The sequence below is a fragment of the Brachyistius frenatus genome, unplaced genomic scaffold, assembly GCF_029030835.1.
Source record: "Brachyistius frenatus isolate BFR_SWC_R1_liver_20210118 unplaced genomic scaffold, ASM2903083v1 Contig_42, whole genome shotgun sequence".
Classification (NCBI taxonomy): domain Eukaryota; kingdom Metazoa; phylum Chordata; class Actinopteri; family Embiotocidae; genus Brachyistius; species Brachyistius frenatus.
In genome coordinates, this window is record NW_027210641.1 from 502,501 (window position 1) to 523,686 (window position 21,186).

The 21,186-nt window shown below is 43.3% G+C and overlaps 3 protein-coding genes across 17 annotated transcripts in view; all 3 read left to right on the forward strand.

Moving 5' to 3' along the window:
• LOC138623136 (plakophilin-4-like) overlaps positions 1–10,421 on the forward strand; it is a 77,800-nt gene extending 67,379 nt beyond the window's left edge. For all 7 annotated transcript variants that reach the window (XM_069702441.1, XM_069702439.1, XM_069702444.1 and 4 more), the window contains 11 exons: positions 282–465; positions 1,379–1,496; positions 2,234–2,425; positions 2,682–2,855; positions 3,118–3,268; positions 5,356–5,548; positions 5,996–6,080; positions 6,386–6,503; positions 6,609–6,749; positions 7,516–7,580; positions 9,334–10,421. In XM_069702441.1, the coding sequence (XP_069558542.1) occupies positions 282–465; positions 1,379–1,496; positions 2,234–2,425; positions 2,682–2,855; positions 3,118–3,268; positions 5,356–5,548; positions 5,996–6,080; positions 6,386–6,503; positions 6,609–6,749; positions 7,516–7,580; positions 9,334–9,582 (1,670 nt within the window). In that variant the 3' untranslated portion in view covers positions 9,583–10,421. The remainder of the gene's footprint in view (positions 1–281; positions 466–1,378; positions 1,497–2,233; positions 2,426–2,681; positions 2,856–3,117; positions 3,269–5,355; positions 5,549–5,995; positions 6,081–6,385; positions 6,504–6,608; positions 6,750–7,515; positions 7,581–9,333) is intronic.
• Positions 10,422–13,389: 2,968 nt separating this feature from the next.
• On the forward strand, positions 13,390–15,290 carry dap1b (death associated protein 1b). 3 transcript variants are annotated; one of them, XM_069702460.1, is made up of 4 exons: positions 13,390–13,555; positions 14,701–14,797; positions 14,940–15,006; positions 15,126–15,290. In XM_069702460.1, exons 1-4 carry the CDS (start codon positions 13,489–13,491, stop codon positions 15,240–15,242), a joined length of 348 nt encoding a protein of 115 aa, XP_069558561.1. In that variant the 5' UTR covers positions 13,390–13,488; the 3' UTR covers positions 15,243–15,290. The 3 variants fall into 3 exon arrangements, with proteins under 3 accessions (XP_069558561.1, XP_069558562.1, XP_069558563.1); XM_069702461.1 differs by having other exon boundaries at positions 14,943–15,006; XM_069702462.1 differs by lacking the exon at positions 13,390–13,555 and adding an exon at positions 13,594–14,059.
• A 3,251-nt stretch (positions 15,291–18,541) lies between these two features.
• Positions 18,542–21,186, forward strand: part of tanc1b (tetratricopeptide repeat, ankyrin repeat and coiled-coil containing 1b) — a 103,860-nt gene continuing 101,215 nt past the window's right edge. For 6 of the 7 annotated variants that reach the window (XR_011311067.1, XM_069702476.1, XM_069702478.1 and 3 more), the window contains exon 1: positions 18,542–18,684. Coding sequence is in view for 5 of the 7 variants with exons in the window: in XM_069702476.1 (XP_069558577.1) it covers positions 18,556–18,684 (129 nt within the window). In the remaining 2 variants the exon portion in view is untranslated. Of the gene's footprint in view, positions 18,685–18,723; positions 18,890–21,186 lie in introns of those variants that run through there. The other variant, XM_069702481.1, reaches the window with a different exon arrangement.

Here is a 21,186-nt window from a genome sequence, read left to right on the forward strand (position 1 = left end):
GGATATTCTTGCGAGATGAAATTTGATGTGAATGTCTGATGCCTTAATGCCAGAGCCATGGTTTCATTTCTGAGGAGGAGTAGTTTCACTTCTGATCGTTGTGTGCGTGTCTTTGTCTGCTTGTTTGTGGACACATTCACACATGCCGAACTATTAAAAGCCCAAGTTGTTGTCTTTTCCTCTGCTGAGTTACCCTAACTGCCCGTGACAGCTGACATAACCGGAGGTTTGCATGCCGTGAGTCTCAATGCTTGTGTTTGCATGTGGTTGTCTGCCCTCAGGGGTGCTGTGGAACCTCTCGTCGTGTGACGCCGTCAAGATGACAATCATCCGGGACGCCTTAACAACGCTGACCAACACTGTGATCATCCCTCACTCCGGATGGAGCAGCTCCACCTTTGACGACGACCACAAGTTGAAGTTTCACTCGTCCCTGGTGCTGAGGAACACCACGGGCTGTCTGAGGTAAACCACCTGATGATCACACTTGGCACTAGCACCCCACTGTGGACATCTGCTGCTGTTACATGTAGAGGGGGGATGAGCTCATAACATTGCTCCTCTGGAAATAGCTATGTTAATGTTGTCTTTGAAGAATAACACAAACCTGACCCACCACAGACACAAACACAAAGAAACTTCAAACAGTCAGTTGCAGAGACAATGAAGAATCACATTTACACGACCAACAGTGTCATGATGATGCGCTGGTTGTCATAAATAAGGGCTTTAATATACAACATCAAAAGAAACATTACAATAAATCCTGTAATTGACGGGACACATTTTATTCAAAAAGCCAGAATTATGACCTGCTTGTCTCTGTTTCAACGCCACCGTCATTTCACAGACTATTAGAGTCAAAGATGATGTAATAATCCCAGTTTCCCCCTGGGGCTTCTGCCTTTGAAGACATTGTGGGGTGCGCAGCCTTTAATTGGTGACAGCTAGTTGAACTGTGTGTGTGTGTGTGTGTGTGTGTGTGTGTGTGTGTGTGTATATCTCTTTGCATGCAAACATGCGTGGGTTTGCTTGTTAGTTCCTTATTTACTCTGCAAAGTACTGTAATTACTTCAGTCAGACCACACACACACACACACACACACACACACACACACACACACCCCCCTCATACTTTATGGATGGGGATGGCGAAACACACATTACACTCCTAGTTCGGAAACACACAGCTGTCATTTTGTGTGTTTGTGTATGCTCATTTGTTTGTTGTGCAAAGCCCCAAAATTTATGCCTACTTTGTGTGTGTGTGTGTGTGTGTGTGTGTGTGTGTGTGTGTGTGTGTGTGTGTGTGTGTGTGTGTGTGTGTGTGTGTGTGTGTGTGTGTGTGTGTGCGTGCGCGTGTTTTTTTTTTTAAAAGGAATCTGAGCTCAGCTGGTGAAGAGGCCAGAAAACAGATGCGCACCTGTGAGGGCCTGGTTGACTCGCTGCTCTACGTCATCAAAGCCTGTGTAAACACCTCTGACTTCGACAGCAAGGTACACACACACACACACACACACACACACACACACACACACACACACACACACACACACACACACACACACACACACACACACACACACACACACACTTAGCCAAGAGGAGAGCATGCAGCCACATGATAAGAGGCTCCGGCGGAAAAAATCCTGCTCACCCTGTTTGTTTGAATCATTTTGCCGCTCGTACCTAAACGACCGTCACAGCAGCCGGAGACAGTTTCATGTGCTTTGTCATCCAAACACAACTCATACGTGCACATCAGCTGTGACATTCAGAATCCGATGGACCAGCTCTCTGACTTGATGTATGCTGTATTAACATTTTTGTATGATAGCAGTTCAAATGAAATCTCCCAGACTTTAATCTGTGCATTTTAAAAGCCATAAAACGTCGAGTGTATCATTTTTAATGTGGAGATTGTCTCTCCTGAGAACTAGAGCCCTTAATTTTGTCAAACATATATGCTCATTGACGTTCTTAGAGGAAAGCCTTTACAAAACTCAAACAGCGTAGAATTAAATCAATTTGCTCTGGGCCAGTTTTTTTTTTTTTTCTAATGTCCCATATCAAATTCGTATGATGGTAACTCAGCCAATAAAAAAACCTGTGTCCCACACACTGGTACTGTAGCATACTGAGTATATTGTGTTGAATCTTTTGTCATGGTGATTTAGAAAGCTGCTGCTATAACTACCCACCCAAACCCCCGTTTTCTTCTTGTGCCTGCCAGATTGTGGAGAATTGTATTTGCACTCTAAGGAACCTGTCATATCGTCTGGAGCTGGAGATGACGCCATCCCGAATGATAGGGGAGCAGGAGCTGGACGGCTTACTGGGCAGCGACTCGCCCAGTAAAGAGGTGGACTCCAGCTGCTGGGGCAGAAAGAAAAAGAAGAAAAAGAACAGCTTGCAGGAAGACACAGTGAGTGTGCTGTTTAAACAGAGTATTTCATTTTGCAAAATGTTGGCATTATCCATATTTATCCAACATATTGGAACCACAGTGGGGTTTTTTCTACTTTAAAGAAAGTTGTGTAAGACGAATATTTTGTAAGACAACGTAAAGAAAACCACGCAGCCTATTTGTGCTACATGATAACGTAAAGTCACATTTCCATGAAGTTCCAAAAACTCCAGCCCGTCCACAGCCTGATGAAACACTGTGGTTCTTTGTTCAGTGGGACGGTGTGGGGCCCATCCCCGGCTTCTCCAAGTCTCCCAAAGGGGCGGAGATGCTGTGGCACCCTTCGGTGGTGAAGCCTTACTTAACACTCCTGGCTGAGAGCTCAAATCCTGCCACTCTGGAGGGCGCTGCTGGGTCCCTTCAGAACCTGTCAGCTGGCAACTGGAAGGTACAGTACCAGCATTAACATGCACACATACACACTCATTCTCTTCTGTTTTTATACATTGTGTTAAACGTGATACCTCTGAGACAAAGCATCCATTCAACTGGTTAAAAGAGGGTTTAACAGCTCACTTCCTCTGCGTCAGTCAGGGCTGATGGCGGTTTTACACTTGGAATCACACGGGCGAAATTGTGCGCCTCAAGATCATTCATTTTCCTGTGGCGTCGAGGTCCACCTGAAGTTTTAATGCCTTCTGTGTGTACAGTTTGCAGCATACATCCGTGCAGCAGTGCGTAAGGAGAAAGGACTGCCCATCCTCGTGGAGCTGCTGCGGATGGATAACGACAGGGTGGTGTGTTCGGTTGCTACTGCTCTGAGAAACATGGCGCTGGATGTCAGGAACAAGGAACTCATAGGTCAGGAGGCACACTGTCACAAAATGTATATTTTAGACTGTAATGGCTCTGTTGAGCTGAATAACATTATACACAAACATTCCTAGTGCTGTTATTATTGGCTTTGTCCTGTTTAGTAGTGTAGCTCTGCTCATGCAGTAGTAAGGCAGAAGTCATGTTGTTAATGGGTTTACAACCTGGCAACACACACAAACACAGTATAAAACATCTACATAATGTGTTTATATGAAAAAATTATTATGTAACTTCGAGGTTATAAAAAGACCTTTGGGAAATTGGTGGAATAACATATATGTCTAATTTTATATACTAATACCCAATAGAATACATAACACTGCATATTAATGTGTGTAATCAACATATTGAATCCCAAACAGTCCCAGGATTTGCATTGTATGAACACTGACAACATGACCATTGTTAAACTGTTAAAAAATCTGTCTTTTCATAGCTGCAGTAACAGTAGTTGTTATTTTTCATTTAATCCACCGCCAGCCTTTTGTTTCATGAAAGTCTCATTTCATGAAAAAACGATTTCTTATTTGCACTCTGTGTGGAATTAATGAGGAGTTACAGTTCCAGCAAAAGGGGGGGCCTGCTTTAAGGTGTTTTAGTGTGTGTGTGTGTGTGTGTGTGTGTGTGTGTGTGTGTGTGTGTGTGTGTGTGTGTGTGTGTGTGTGTGTGTGTGTGTGTGTGTGTGTGTGTGTGTGTGTGTGTAGGTCCTTCAGCCGGGCTGCTGTGCTGCAGGACTGATATGGGAAACAATCCTTTCCCAGGATGCACTCTCTCCAACACTCTCTCCAACACTCCCTCCAACTCTCTCCAACACTCTCCAACTCTCTCCAACACTCTCCAACACTCTCCAACTCTCTCCAACTCTCTCCAACACTCTCCAACTCTCTCCAACTCTCTCCAACTCTCTCCAACACTCTCCAACTCTCTCCAACTCTCTCCAACACTCTCCAACACTCTCCAACACTCTCCAACTCTCTCCAACTCTCTCCAACACTCTCTCCAACACTCTCCAACTCTCTCCAACTCTCTCCAACACTCTCTCCAACACTCTCCAACTCTCTCCAACTCTCTCCAACACTCTCCAACACTCTCCAACACTCTCCAACTCTCTCCAACACTCTCCAACACTCTCCAACACTCTCTCCAACACTCTCTCCAACACTCTCCAACTCTCTCCAACTCTCTCCAACTCTCTCCAACTCTCTCCAACTCTCTCCAACTCTCTCCAACACTCTCTCCAACACTCTCCAACACTCTCCAACTCTCTCCAACACTCTCCAACACTCTCCAACTCTCTCCAACACTCTCCAACTCTCTCCAACACTCTCCAACACTCTCCAACTCTCTCCAACTCTCTCCAACTCTCTCCAACTCTCTCCAACACTCTCTCCAACACTCTCCAACTCTCTCCAACTCTCTCCAACACTCTCTCCAACACTCTCCAACTCTCTCCAACACTCTCCAACACTCTCCAACACTCTCTCCAACACTCTCTCCAACACTCTCCAACACTCTCCAACTCTCTCCAACACTCTCCAACACTCTCCAACTCTCTCCAACTCTCTCCAACTCTCTCCAACTCTCTCCAACACTCTCTCCAACACTCTCCAACTCTCTCCAACTCTCTCCAACACTCTCTCCAACTCTCTCCAACTCTCTCCAACTCTCTCCAACTCTCTCCAACTCTCTCCAACTCTCTCCAACTCTCTCCAACTCTCTCCAACTCTCTCCAACACTCTCTCCAACACTCTCCAACACTCTCTCCAACACTCTCCAACACTCTCCAACTCTCTCTCCAACATTCTCTCCAATGCCCTTGCAGTGATAATGCAAAGTAATTTAGGAAAACTTCCTCCCACACTGCAGGCGAAGCAAAATTAACGTCTCATTCCCAATATAGAAACTGCGTAATGTAGTTTAGGTCACTGTGGAAGATATTTATTTATACATTATGTAACGTGTAAAAAAAAATGCACCAAACTATCCACTTTTCTCTGCACATAAGCTCCTGCCCACAAACCTGGCATACAGTATGTCATGATGTTTTAACTGTACGTCTCTCCTCCCTCCAGGGAAGTACGCGATGAGAGACCTGGTCAACCGTCTCCCAGGAGGAAACACCAGCCTGCTGTCGGACGAGACCGTCGCAGCCATCTGTTGCACTCTGCACGAGGTCACCAGCAAAAACATGGAGAACGCCAAGGCCTTGGCCGACACGGGCGGCATCGAGAAACTGGTCAACATCACCAAGGGCAGAGGAGACAGGTGTGCTACAGCACTACGGATTTATCTGAACACCGCACAAGGAGACACACCTGACTGTAACCTGCACACACGCTCAGATCAACACACACACACACACACACACACACACACACACACACACACACACACACACACACACACACACACACACACACACACACACACACACACACACACACACACACACACACACACACAAAGGTTTAAATGCTTGAAGGAGAAGCGGTAGCCTCAGGGAAGGTGGTCTGCCTGCATTGAGGTTTTACGTCCCGGTGGAATAATGGTACAGCAGCTATTTCCAGCCTGCTATATATTCAGTAATGTTCCAGGTTATAAAACACACTCTTCCATCAATCACAGTGTGCTGCAATATTTACACTGGAATTTAAAATCAGGTTAAAGGGATTCAGGAACACTCACAAATACATGTACATATGTCTTTTCCAGGTACTCTATGAAGGTGGTTAAAGCAGCTGCTCAGGTGCTGAACACCCTGTGGCAGTACAGGGATCTGAGAACCATCTATAAAAAAGTAAGGATTATTGATAATGGCTTATTATTGTACAGTCGAGTCTGATGTCTGTGCACAATGAATAATGTGTTTTTAATCAAAGGAGAGGCAATAACTGAAAGAGAGACTGTAAAACTGTAAACTTTTATTCAATATTATTATGTGTGTGGAATGTTAAAAATGAGGAAGGTTAAAAGATTGACAACTGTACCTTTTAACAAGACTGCTCACTCCGGACCAAAACTAATACCACAGATGCATTTTACATCCGGCTCCCTTAGAGTCATTCAAACCGCCACTATTTGCTCTCTGTGCTGCCCCACCAGGACGGATGGAACCAGAACCATTTCCTCACTCCAGTGTCAACACTGGAACGGGACCGGTTCAAGTCCCAGCCCACCCTACCCACCAGCACCCTTCAGATGTCTCCGGTCAACCACCCCGGTGGGTTCAGTTAACTACAGACCCCGCCGGATGAAAATAGACACGGCCGGTCAACCAGGAAAACCTCTGGAATTGATTGTTGAAATGTGTTTCTCTCTTTTGCAGCTGCCAGTGCCACGTCATCTCCTGCGATGTTGGGCATCAAAGAGCATAGAGACTCTATCAGAGATTATCAGAGACCACAGTCAACTATGCAATTTTATAATTACCAAGGAGACAACAGTATCCATAAAAAACAATATACAGGTACACATTTGAAAGTCACATCAGCCGTCTTTAAGGATCTAATTCTGTCCCTCTATGTTCACCAGACTGTCAGCTCCTCTTCGCCTCAGTTATCTATTTTATAGCTCTGAGCAGATCCCGTGGCCGGTCTTCTCCCCATGCCCAGACAGCCCCCTCTTATCCTTTCCACCAACGCCTGCCAGCTCTAAAACAGTCAGTCAATTTTATTCAGAGCACTTCAGAGCTGGTTTTGTGCCGTAGTCGGCCTGGGCAGCAGTAAAGTGGACCGACCAGCCAGGGGTGGACACTTCACAATGGCGCCATTGTTAGCGGGCCCAAGTCTCAGCTTTCAGACGGGGGCAGTGAGTGGGTACCCAGACACACTACAGCCAGACAAGAGCTCTCTAGCCAGCCTACGCTGGGTGGTGTGTGTGTGTGTGGGAGGGGGGGGGGGGGCAGAGTAAACTAAATGAGCTGCAGCCTCAACAACCCGCGTATTACATAGGCAAGTGGAAATAGAGTTACTGGATTCCGCTGGTTTGTTAAAGTGCCAGAGAAAATAGCCGTACCACGTCAGTGTAAGCAACAGAACCGCGGTGGCCAACTCCATTGTTGGGAGGGATTCCTCTCCAGCACAGCACAGCACCTCTTGATCCTCCTCTCTAATCCTCAAAATACCCACATCTGCCCTTTGGGAATGTGCAGACTTTTTCACTAATATGAATATGAATTTTGGAGTCCTTCTCTATGATTTATAGCAACGCCCGCTTTATTTATTTTTTTGCAGGGTCTGGAAAGCTGTCTCCTTATTATTACTCATCACCCACAAGAGAGGGGCCCAGAAGAACACAGGTGAATATACAGTAAGACTTCTGCATAAATGTCTGGTTATACTTCACAGCCTCTGCGTTCTCATCTGGTTTCATTTCTGCTCTGACTCGACTCAACAGTGCAGAGGTACCAATGAGACTAAACTGTTGTGTGTATGTTGTTTTGATTATTTAATTCAAAATTTACGCATGAGCTTGCTTTATTTGTGCAGAATAGTTTATATCATTTTCTTTCTACAGTGTTTTAGTTATTAAAACAATAAGTTTGCAACTCATACAGACAATAACTCAGACAATAATTTAAAAGGGTAGCATGGTTATTGTCAATAGTTTTTCTTTGCTTCTCTACTAATCGATGACTCTGCTTCATCCTTACTTGACCTCGTTTTTAAGACAAAAAACAAAACTGCAGATATGATACCGCCACTGAAAATCAATGTTTCTTCTAGGAAATGTTTGATAGTGCTTGTACAAGGCCCTCGTTTGAGATCCCTCCACTGCACTGTAAAAACCTGGCGAGGACACGCGGCTCTTCTACCCCGCTTAACTAATACAAAGAGACTGACACATATTCCGCTGCGGATAAATGGTGACGTGGGAATAACCCAGCACATCAGCTATTGTTTGAGCAAGAGTGAATGTGACTGCTGGGATTGGGATGGTCTGGGCGCGTCTCGGGCACCTGTCACTGTCGGACACATCCATGTGTGCCCATTCAGATAAGAGAGGAGGAGGAGGAGGAGGAGGAAGAGGAGGAGATGGGGCACAGAGAGACTCCTCTTCTGTCCTTCATCCCTTCACGTTTGGACGAGTTAATGTGTGAAGACAGTCATCACCTTATTTACTGCAGACCATCAGAGATCCATCTATCGTCTGGATTCCTCCGTTTACCTTCGAAGCTCTTTTCTGTTGATTGATTAGTTCACTGGCTGAAAAAACTCCAACCACAAAATGCATTTTGCTGAAACTGCTGCGATGTCAGTAATTGTTGTGACATTTTATTACCATCAAGTGGAAGATTGGTTTGGGGTATTATTATTTGACGTTTCTTTGTGTTTTGACAGCGGTTATAAGACGTCTTCACTATAAAAGACGCAGTTCAACATTTTGGAAAATAGTCTGTTTGCTCTCGGAGAGCGTTAGATGAGGAGATTGACATTGTCAGTGCGACACTGTGTTTAGCCACAACATACATAAAACCACATATTGTTGATTTGCACTTGATTTTTTTTTCTATTGATTTAACGTACAAGATAAACTCTTTCAGCCTGTGAGCTTTCAAGGTGCTTGTAGGTGGATTTTATTACCTTGCCAGGCTAGCTGTTTTCTTTATCTCAAATCTTCATGCTAAGCTAAGCTAAATAGCTGCTGGATGTAGCGTCAGATTTACTGCACGGATATGAAGGGTGCTATCGATCTCTTCATCTAAAGTTCATTCGCAATGCGAATAAATGAATTTCCCAAAACGTTGGTGGGTGATGTGACGTGTGGGTGTACTGTGGGGTCTAAATGTTCCTGTAAGTACAAGTAGTTGTATAACAATGTGAAAATACTCCATTACAATTCAAATTATTGTACTTAAATGAAGGTGCAGAAGTATTATCAGCAAAATTTACATTAAAATATAAAAGTAGTGAAACTATAAAGCTGCTGTCTCAGTCTCAGTGAGAATGGACAGATTCAAACCTGAAATGCCGATCACACGTGGAGTCAGTGACTTCATGAGTGTTTTGGGTATGATTGATCACAGCCCGCCTGCCTCTTTTTCCTTGCAGCCTATGTATTATACAGACGAGCCGGGCAGGAGGAACTACGATACATACAGAATGTACCTGCAGCATCCCCACGGCTACGACGACTCGTATTTGGAGGAGGTCATCACCTACCCTCCTCCGACAGTCGACTACAGCTCCCAGCCTCATGGACTGAAATCCACCACCAACTACGTGGACTATTACGCCAGCACACGGAGGCCCTCGTACCGGGCAGAGCAGTACCCCGGCTCTCCTGACTCCTGGGTATAAGTCTGGAGGAGCCTCCGTGTTCCAATCAACAGCCTCCTTCTTCCCTGATTGTGGTTTGGGATGGAAGGAAGGGCGTCTTCACCCTGCAGAGGAGGCGAGGAGGCGAGGAGCCGGGGAAGCACACAGGAAACAACAAACTTTTTCATGAACTTGGCTTTATAAGTGTGTTTGTTTTAAAGTGGATGTGTGTGTACGGAGGGGAGTTCAACTGAGTGATAGCAGATGGAAAGATGGGATGTGTGCCAAAGAAGGAAATCAAGGAATGTCTTTTTAAAAATTCTTTTTCATTTAGTAGAGGAAGATGGAATCATGCTGGGGGTCTGTCGAGGGACGAAACCGGACACTGCCGTGAGGAGACGCACGTCCCGTTCTGTCTAGATGTTAGTTTTATTTTCGTTATGAAACTCTTAGCTGTGATAGCATGGTGAGAGGTGTGAGTCATGTGAGCGAGGGTCCGCGGTAAGAGTCAAGATGGGGGGAAGATGTATGTGCAGAAGCCAAAATTGATCATGAACTCATAACTGTAAAAAAATGACAAAAATAGTTAACTAATGATGGTAGATTGTACAGAGGGATCAAATTGTATCTGTACTTAATGTTGAAGCTGTGTGATTCCATGGAGTCTTGTACATTTCTTTCATTTTATTGTAAATACAGAAAAAAACAAAAAAGAACAACACGTTACCTGGTTTACACTCATCAGCACTGGTTAAAAAACAAACTTGTGCCATGTTAAATCTCTATAATGATGTATAAATATACAAATAAATATGTGGACAAAGATGACATCATAACACAACCATGTTAACATAATAAAAAGGTCCGTTTTTGTTTTTTAATCTGAGTGAGTAATCTTTTCACAGTGAAGGCGTACTGATCCAGAGGAGAGATCAAACTCAGAGCTCAGAGTGAACTCTTCTTCTTCATGCTGTATTTCCTCAGACAGGCAGGTGAGCTGTTAAACTGCACCGGAGGAGGACACTGAATCCCTGCTGCTCACACCTGGACAAACAGACTTTACTCCTCATTTCAAAAAATGCTGCTTTCCAAACATTGTGAAGATATCAACAAGGAAGGATTCAAAGACAATTTCAACAGGTTTGTATCTAATACAGCCACATAAACTTCAATTTGTGTGAGAGCTTTTAGATCAAGACATGCCCCCATGCATGATCCATGATACACCACACATGATAACCCTAACCCACACCTGCAAAGCACATACTCATAATGTGAATATTCACATCACGTCAAGCTAAACGCTTCATGAATGCAACTAAATTCAAATGTGCTGCTGCGAGCCATCTGTCTGTGCATTGTAAAATTACATTCACCTTTTCTTATATACAGAAGGACATGACATGTTGTAAACACTGACATTATTACAAGAATGTGCTCCACCCCACCTGCTCTCCACGTACATTAAAAAACATTGGGAACCAATTTCAGTCAGACAGTTCACATTTGAAATGGGTTTTTTTTGCAGCAAATTATAATTTGAGTTTGGTGTCAAGACTCCAACCTCATCGCTGCCTGCAGATGAGATATTGGGGAGTGATAAGCAAATATCTGGACTTAATGACGGCTGTTTGTAGACAACAGTGTATCCCTGGACGTCCAACCCAGCCTTCTGGCTTTTTAAATCAGCTTATGTAGTTTTTACTTTTAGACCACTTCAGACTTAATCAACAGATTTTCTCTCATTTGAGGTCTTTGGACTTAAAGAGGAATGGAAATGCTGCTGAGACTTCACTCAACTCATTAAATGAAGTTTTTAGGAGAACAAAACCAGCACAAGTTGAATTTAAATGATTGTCAATGTGACTGTACCGTTTTGTTTTCTTAAGTTTAGTTGATTTACCTGAGGTGGTTAAGTTTTCAAAACTCTAGATGACATTGAACTAATTACCCAAACCTGATTAATGTTGACTCATATTTTTAAGCAGCAGAGGGACTTTTAAGTTTCCTGAATGAATGAACTTGAAATTATTAAATTCAAACTGCAATAATACAACCTCCAAACAACACAACAGGAGACGGGAAAAGGAAACGCAGGTCAACAGCAGCTTTCCAATGTGCTGCTTCCTGCAAATGAGCAAAAGGTAAAAGTAAAAAAACCCGATGCATCTAAATAACTAACTCGGTGCATTAGCAGCGTAGCAACCACCGTTATCTGTGCAGTGCATACAGTTCCTCTGTGCTATAGATTATGTTTGTTCTGTGATATAAAACATTTTGATTCAGAATATACTTCTATAATATTTTTTTAAATGAAGGTTTAGAAACTATATTTTGGCCAAATAGATTTGGTTCAAAACAAGGCCTATCATCATGTAATAAAGCTGATATTGTGCTGCACATTTCCAAACAACCTTTCAGTTAAATTAACAATTAGCCTGCTGCGTTTAGGAACCGTGGAGGAATGAGGAAACACCACAACAGTTATTAATGTCAGGACGGCCTGTTCAGTTTATACAAACGAGTCTTCTAACATCAACTCTGCACTTCGCAAACTGTGCGGCCTCACCTGCACACTGCAAAGGAGATGCAGTGGTTGGTGCAGGAGTGAAACATTGCACCGCTGACGGTTTAACTCCTGAAGCCAACGATTTAAAAGAACCTGCTCAAACGTGCAATGAGGCACCGGATCATAGAGGATTTGTATTATTTGTAACTGTCAAGGCGTCTTGTTCCAAATAGACCGTTTTCATGACTTGAGAGGAAAAAACAGGTGGAATCAACAATGCCTCAGTTCCATTAAGTGTTCCTGTCATGGACAGTGACAGTGAACTAGCATGCACACAAGCAGCACCTCCTCTATGTGGACTGCAGCCATCATTAATGCACCTGTGTTTTCCTACTCAAGTCACATGTCTGCTGTGGAAAAGGTCTGTTGTTTGAATATTCGTGGTGAGTCGCACCTCCGCAGGTGTTTTCATTTGTCAACAAAACGGTTGACTATGACCTAATTTTCCGTTTGCTTGCACCTGTTGGGCTTCTTGCAGACACGCCTTGCAAACAATGAGGATCGTAGAAGTAGTCATGTGATCACAGTAAAGTTGCAGCTGGCAGATCCACCAACCTCATCCTGATAATCAGCTAAAATACCTGGATACACCTGTGAAGATCTGCAGGGCCCTTTAAAAGTTGCACTTCAGTTACAGCCACAGACTTTTCCTCCACGGGAGAATTGAAATGTTTGCTATTAAACAGTATAATCTGTGTATGATTCCAACAGGAAAACATTTGAAAACTTTTGGGACCTCTCAAAGGTAATGAATAACAAAACAATAAAAAAATAAATAAAATGAATTGTTTTATTTATTGAAGCTGCACACCTGTTTTTTGACAAGATTTTCAAAATATGATGACAGTGATAACAGGATGCCACCGATATTGCAATTTTATAATATTACCCCCATATTGAATATTTTTTTACTTATTTATTTACTCATAACTGTGTTGTTGTTGGTTTTTTTTTTTTTTTTACCATTCATTGTTTATTTGTCATTTCTATCTTTTTTGGATTGTTTATGGTATTTTTAAAATGTATTATTATTTTTGTGTCTCACCTACGTTTTGTCACATTGAATATATTTATCATTTTAAATGTAATTATTCATGTTATCTATTCTAAGTGGGACAATAACACTTTAATAAGGACGAGGCTTTGTTGCCGATAAAAAAAAAAAGACCTAGAGCACAAAACTAAGACATGGCCAACATCATCCTGCTGTTTGAACTTTCATTTGAAACGTGATCAGTTGCAGAGCTCAGGTGGGCGTGTCTGCGGCGGACACACTTCCTGTGAGTCTGACGTCATCTGTGTTTGAGCATAAAAACAACGGAGTGGCCGTTCACTGCAGTTTGGTGCTTTTTCTGCTTTTCTCCGGAAACTTTTCAAAAATGGTGCAACAAGTCTCCAAATGTGGAGCGAAGGAGGCTCTGCTGAGAGCCGGCCACCCGCCAGCAGGTGAACTTCACGCTGATCTCGAGCTTCACCGTTTCATCTGTTTGCTGTTTTAGCCTCCTGAAACCAAAGCTGGTTTTCCTCTGCTGACCCAGATGACGCTGGTTCCACTTCGCTGCAGCTTCTTTCACGAAGTGTGATCTGTTCTCTTTCTTATGACGTGCGGTGTGTTACGTGGGATCATTTGGACGGATCTGTTGACTGCTGTGATTGAAATACTAAACTGCATGAAGCGGGCTGTTTGTTTTGGAGCAGGCCTGTTGGGTGGAGAAGTAACACCGTGTTCTCGCAGCTTGAACTCTTTTTGCAGGTGAACTTTAATGCATGCAGAACTCCCATCATGGACGATGTTCACCACGGAACTGTAGTTTACTTCTCTCATCATGCTGCTTTTATTCTTTCGTATTGATGTCCTGTAATGATGCAGTGATCCTCCGCGTTATGACAATCAGAGAACATGTTGATTCTTTAATATTCCCTTTTTCTAATGTTCCTCCTTTTGCATAAGTAAGTTCCTGTTTTTAAATACCCTTAAAAAAAAGTGTTTAGTACTTTAAAATGATTATTTTATATATATATATATATATATTTTTTTTATAAAACTAGTTGAATGATGTTGTCTTATTATGGATTTGTGGGTCTAAATGACCCTTCATAATCCATAAATGTAGAGTTTGAAACTTGTGTGGCCCCTGATCACAGAGCAGGCCTGAAGTGTGGACATGACCTGAGTTTAATTTAATTTATTTGTGGTTGTATTTTAATGATTGCTAGAATCTTAATGAGATTGTAAAAAGCAAAAATAAATCAATAAATAATCAGAAAATAAATCTTTAAAGAATAGTTTAGTACAACATCTATATTTTTTTCTCTTTGAATCTACTTGACCTCTCTGATTTATACCCCCCCCCCCATTTGTTAAAGATTTACCACCAAGCAATAAGCCTTTATTGTGCATGCATCACCTCTACACGTTGGTAGCACTGCAAAAACATTCATTGCGGGAGTATCTCAAACCACCAAGTTAAAGATGTGTTGTTAACAGATGGAAGTCCTCGTCTTTCAAATCTGATGCTGATTTGTTGAGCTTGATTTTTTTTTTTCTTTCCTGGTATCAAACTAAGCTGCTGTCATCTCTGGGTCAACAGTGAAGGCCGGCGGTAAACGGGTGGCCAAGAAAGGCTTGGAAGACAGCACCAACCATGGGACTCCAGAGAAGGAGACCAAGAGGTCTGATAAACTGAGGTATGCCCAGTCTGCATCTACAACATAGCGTGAATAGAGACGGAGTTTTATTCAAACCTTTGTGAGAATGTCAAGCGGCAGTTTTGTGACGTTTTCCTGAAACGTCCTTCTGAGTTAAGTGACTGATTTGAACCCTGTGCAGCAGGTCCGTTAACACCTCCAACAGGATGCAACAAGTTGGCATGCTTCTGGCTGGAACTCTCGACAAGGTAAAGAAAAACATCCACTCTTCTTTTTATCCGTCCCACTGAGCGAACTGGACTCGTTGGTGTTCCTCTGAGGCCACGGTGCCTCGTGGACAATAAAACTCCTGCCTGACGTTTTGCAGCTGAGCCACGACTTTCCAGAGACACCGGTGAGCGTGAGGCACGGCAAGGTGCGCCCTGCAGTGGAGAAGCATCACTCCCCTCGGACCTTCGTCATCCAGCAGCCGAGGAAGTGTTGAACCTGTTCCGGACCGCCTCGGAGGGAACCACGTTAAGTCGAGTGAAACACCGACGTGTTCGACGCGAGGAGGACTGAAAGGTTGTAAAGTGGTCGTGGAAAGTTTACTTAGAAGAAATATGAGCTTTTTTTTTCAGACTGTGCTTGTTTGAGAAAACTATAAACCAGCATTTAATAGATCTTTCTTCGTGTTATAAGACGGAGGATGTAGTTGTATTTACCAGCTGATGAAAACGGATGGCATTGTGGGTAAAAGTACATTTAAAGTGAATGTTGTGAGGAGGGTTTATGAGCCTGCTTTGTAAATGAGATTTTCTATGTATTGCTTGGCAATTACATTTGATTTATTAAAAATAAAGAGAATTGCATGGCATCAGTGTGTTGCTGACTTGTATTTCCTGTTTTCTTTTGCAGTAAGTGAAAGTAGCCACTAGGAGGCATCAAATAGTCATTTCTAAATTACTTGCGGCTAACCAAAGGGTCTTGGTTTGTACCTCATTCAACTTTTCAGTTGTCTGTTGTTAACAATTACAATATATAAAAAAGGAATACATGCTCCCTTTTTTTATGCACATGTTTAGTTTTCTGTAAACTCCTGTGCATTGCAGTAACAAAAGGCTCCACTGACTGTCCATCGCAGTACTTCGAACAAAATAACCCCTCAGTGCTGCCAAAGACGTGTTTTCATAGAGCCTGTATATGTATGCAGTGAGTCATTTTTAAATGGTGAGACAGAAAAGGCTCCTACAGAACTTTCCGTACAGGCTAGCTCGGTCTTGTCAGTAAGACCCACAAAACCGGCTGATCCTCGCTTGAGGGGAAGTTGCTCCAACAAATTGCAGAACAACAGCAAGCTTAGAAAACAGGAGGAAGAAGGTTGAGGCTGTGTTGTATCTTGATCCCTTTTCTAGCAGTGCAGCATCCAGCACCTCCACCTGCATGAAACATCATAACCACTCAGGGTTTTTTTTGTTTTTTTTGTAGTGCTGCAAATGCATATTATTTTTGTTATGGATTAATCTATCAATTATTTTCTCCTCTAATCAATCAGTTGTTTTGGCTGGAAAATGTCAACCTGCTTCAGCTTTGCTGCTGGAAATGTATTGGAAGAAGTAAAAGTACCAATAAAGCAATAAATACTGCTGCAAAACATCCTTTCTACTGGATAATCCCTTTCTCAGATTATACTAACAAGTACAGTTTAATATCATTTGATAATCACTAACATAACTTCCTGTTTCTGGATTTGGTGGTAAGGTTCCACAGCTCCTTTGGGTACAAGCCTTTTCCTTTCGGCCGGATTCATTTCCCTGCTCCGCCCAGCTTTGGGTAAAAACCACGTTGGCTGATTCCAAATCTCATGAGCACATTTGTTCTTTAAACAACTGGAAAAGAAAATCAAAGCACTATTATGATTTATTTCAACATCTTAAATTTCCTCTACAGCAGCAATGTGCAGTTCCATGTTTTGAGTTCTGGTCTTTCAGAGGCCTGAACTCTTTAATGTTCCAGCTCTGCACAGGCTGACCTGCAGGATGGACCTTTGTGTCCATGAAACTCTGCACGTGTGAAAATACCTCAGCTCCTCTCCACAAACCTCAAACAGGTCGAGCAGAACGAGCGTGTGACGGTATGTGTGTCGTGACCGTGTCCTCTGTTTGCATCAGAAATGCCACCAACATGATCAGCTCATTTATGGGCCAAGAAAGAACCCGCTGACAGTCTCGTGCACACAAAGTGCCGACCTTAAATCCTCCGTGATGCTCGTGCTGTTTGTCTTTCATCCCATCTGTGTGTGAAGCTCAGAGACTCTCCGGCTCTTGTTGAGGAGGGGATGAGGAGCGGACGAGGAGCGGACGAGGAGCGGACGAGGAGGGGACGAGGAGGGGACGAGGAGGGGATGAGGAGGGGACGAGGAGGGGACGAGGAGGGGACGAGGAGGGGATGAGGAGGGGATGAGGAGCAGATGAGGAGCAGATGAGGAGCGGATGAGGAGCGGATGAGGAGCGGATGAGGAGCGGATGAGGAGCGGATGAGGAGCGGAGCGGTCGGTGGTCCTCAGCCTTGCAGACATGGTGCATTTGGCTGCCGGTTGTCGGTTCCCGTCTGAGGAGGCTCGCTGAGCCGGTGACGTCACACTGAAGCACTCGTGGGAGACGTGATGTGCAACAATAAAGAGTCTCCTTCTGTTGCACGATTAAGAAAACAGAAATCAATTGAAAGCCCTTTTTGTGACTCCACTTTAGTTCAACATGTGTTTGCTGTTTCCGGTTTTTCACATTAAAATGGCTGCATAAAATATTGTTACCTCATGAGGTCGCTGCAGCCTGAAGGTGTGTTGAGCTGCTGAGCAAACCAGAGTCCAACAGGACAAAAACCTGCCCTGCATTTGATCACAGTAATCCAGTTGCTTCAGCATTCATTTGCAGCTTTTTCTTTATTTTATTAGATCCTGCATAATGACAACATTTGAGCTTCTCCATAACCTAACATTTAAATGAAGCTATATGCTAATACGTATGGTAAATTCAAGAAAGCCATTGAGCAACATCCTGCTTTTAACAGCCACTAAAACACAGATGAACCAATTAGGCTTCATTTACATAAAATCTTGGACTGGATTTCCAACCTCCTGTCTTCTCATGTACATCCAGGAGGAGGACGTTAACAGTCCAGGTCTGCTCATCTGGAAGCAGCTTTGGATCAGTTGTGTGTTTATGAGGCCGCGGTGGAAGAAGTGTTTCCAGTTTAGAAATAAACGACATCTCATGGTTTATTTTCACTTTTATATGCAAGAAACACTTTAATTTTACAGGTTTCAAATTTCCATACAGTTTCCTAGAAATAATTTTTATGGAAAGAATCAATGTAATCAGGTATTTTTTGTGTTGAAAATAGAGTCAAAGGTCAAAGATAGTTGAAGGTTAGTTAGTTATCATGTTGAATTTATGATCAGTTGCTGATTCCCAAATAAATGTACGAAAGGAAGAACTGCTCCATTTAAATAAAACTTACATAAAATAAGGTTTTACATCCAACTGGACTCAAACATGTAAAGAACCTCAGTAACGAACAGGTTTCAGAACATTTCTTGAAGGTAGTTTTACTTATAACCTGAGTTTTATAGAAACAAACCACTGCAGGCCTTCAGCTTACATCTCCAGCATCATGTCATGTCCATGAGGCATGGAGCAGGAGAGGAGGAGGAGGAGGAGAGGAGGAGCAGGAGAGGAGCAGGAGAGGAGGAGGGAGGAGGAGGGTGAGGGGGGGTTGTTCCCTGCTCTCTGCTGCTGTTCCTCCCCACAGATGACCTCATGCGGAGCGGAGGAGGAGCCCAGCGGCCAGCAGCCTACCTTGGTGATCAAGTGGGAGCGAGTCCGTGTGGAGTTACGCTCAAGAGGACCGGGAACTTTTCCTACTTTAAGATCCATGACATTTACCAGGTAAGACTTCAACCGGGCTCAGAAGTGGACTCCGTCGGTGGAGGGTTCGTTGGAGGTGTCGGTTCACCGGTTCAGAGAAGGAGAGGTGCGATGTTGAGAGTTTCAGTGGTAGTTTGAGGAGAGGAATGTCGGGACATGCCTTCAACAGCAGCGGGACTGACAGCCACATAATCCGGAGTTTCACTTCCAGCTTTAAACCGTGAAGGTATTTAAAACTAAACCTGACTTAAGCTGGCGGAACTTTAAACTGGGTTTGCTCGGTTAAATGAGACTTTTCCCACAAGTAGCGTTCAGTCTGGTGTTGGCTAATACACACACACACACACACACACACCACACACACACACACACACACACACACACACACACCACACACACACACACACACACACACACACACACACACACACACACACACACACACACACACACACACACACACACACACACACACACACACACACACACACACACACACACACACACACACACCACACACACACACACACACACACACACACACACACACACACACACACACACACACACACACACCACACACACACACACACACACCACACACACACACACACCACACGCGCACGCAACGCACACGCACGCACCACACACACGCGCACGCACGCACCACACACACACGCGCGCGCACGCAACGCACACGCACGCACCACACACACGCGCACGCACCACACACACACACACACACACACACACACACACACACACACGTCACACTATAACCAACACTTCAGAAGCTATTTGGTTGTGAATAATTCACTTTAATTGTAATAAAAAGCCTTTAAAACGCTCCAATTTCGTGAATAAATGAAGAAGTTGCTGTTTAATCGATTAGTCGATGGGCAAACGGTATCAACAACTTTGATAATCGATTAATGTGCAAATAACTCTAAACATAGGCTAATGTAGTGAAAGTAGAGATGATGTAAATAACACTTTACTGTAAAAAAGGTTTGAATTTAATGATGTGAAAAATATGATCAGTTTAAAGAGGTTTTCTTTGTGGTTTAAATAAATACAATCTGATAAAGTAGTTAAAATTCCTGCCACAATTCCAAACCCCAAGATGACATCAAAGGCTGCAAATGGCAAATATTTGTATTATTGATTAATCTGCTGATTAGATTCTTGATTTAATGTTTGGTCTTAAAAATGTCCAAAAATGTTGAAAAAGGTGGAGCAGTGTTTCAAAGCCCAACGAGCAGCCTGTCAACCAAAGTACATATTCAGGTTATTGTGATGGAGGACCAAAGGAACCAGAAAACATTCAAGTTTAGAAGCTGGAAACAGAATTTTTAGAATTAATTTTTTTTTTTTTTTTAAAAGACTCAAAGTGATGACGTGATTGTTAAAATAGTTGGTGGTTAATTTTCTGTAGATGGACGACTTGTTGCAGCTTCCAGTTCGACCCTAAAGACAGACGCAGGACGATTTCAGCTTCTCAGATCTTATGGTTTTATATCAGTTCATGAACAAATGGTGGTTTCTGGGTTTAAGACTGCTTCAATCACTTTGAGAACACCTGAGAAGTTTCTTTTACTTTTTTCTGACATGTTTTAAAGTAAACAGTTGATTTATTAACCGTAAAAGTAAATTCATTGATAATAGCTGTCATTAGTTGGAGTCAGGAAAAGTTTCCTGTGAACAACTTGTCATTGCAGAACAGCCTAAACTGCTTCGTACTGTGTGTCTTAACTTCTCTAAAGATGAACAGACTTTCTTAAAGAAGATATTATTATAATGTCCGGCTCATTAGGCCGCAGATGTTTTACATAAAGTTCATTACTTTTCTTATAAGTGTGTGGTCTTGTTTGATGCCAGTGTTGGTCTGTATTTTGTGATTGGCTGTGGTGCTTTTGAAGGCAGAGCCCAGCCCAGATATAGTAGTAGGCTTCAGGCTGAAGGACTGTAATCTGTTCCACCCACATGAGTTGAGTCGGTGAGGTTTGACCACTTCTGCTGTTTTCAGCATCTTTTCAGTGGAGGAATCTCCTTGTAACTCAGCCAGGTGCTCCGACAGAGAAACTGCTTGTGAATGTCCGGCTGGAGCTTTGGTCGTTGTTAGTCATCGATTCAGTGCGCTGACTGATCAGTATTGTGAAGTCTTCATAACTTCACAGTCTGCTGGCGTTCTGCTTTGAAAGAAGCTGACGCGGCATTTACCATTTCCTGTGTTGAGTTCCTTGTTTCCATCGAGCTCCAGGGGCTTTTCAGCTCTATATACACTGTTGATTTTCCATTTTACCCTCAACAGGTGGAACAGGCTTTGCTGCCGACAGTCACGATGGCGGTCAGTTAACGTGAAGATACACTGCATTAACTTTCCAATATAATTTCAGGCAATTTTACGCCGACTATGGAGCCATCAAAGTGGATTTGCATGCCTCTCCGCCGGGCTACGGCTACCCCAGTCGTCTTGTTTTAAGATGTTTGCAGTCATCTTACTGAAAGTGCCACAAGAGTCTG

Bases quoted from the DNA above. Each gene is read 5' to 3' on its own strand.
- dap1b (XM_069702460.1), top strand. From the start codon at position 13,489: ATGGTGCAACAAGTCTCCAAATGTGGAGCGAAGGAGGCTCTGCTGAGA. The intron at 14,798-14,939 runs GTATGCCCAGTC...AACCCTGTGCAG, and splicing joins AAGAGGTCTGATAAACTGAG to CAGGTCCGTTAACACCTCCA. The intron at 15,007-15,125 runs GTAAAGAAAAAC...GACGTTTTGCAG, and splicing joins TGGCTGGAACTCTCGACAAG to CTGAGCCACGACTTTCCAGA.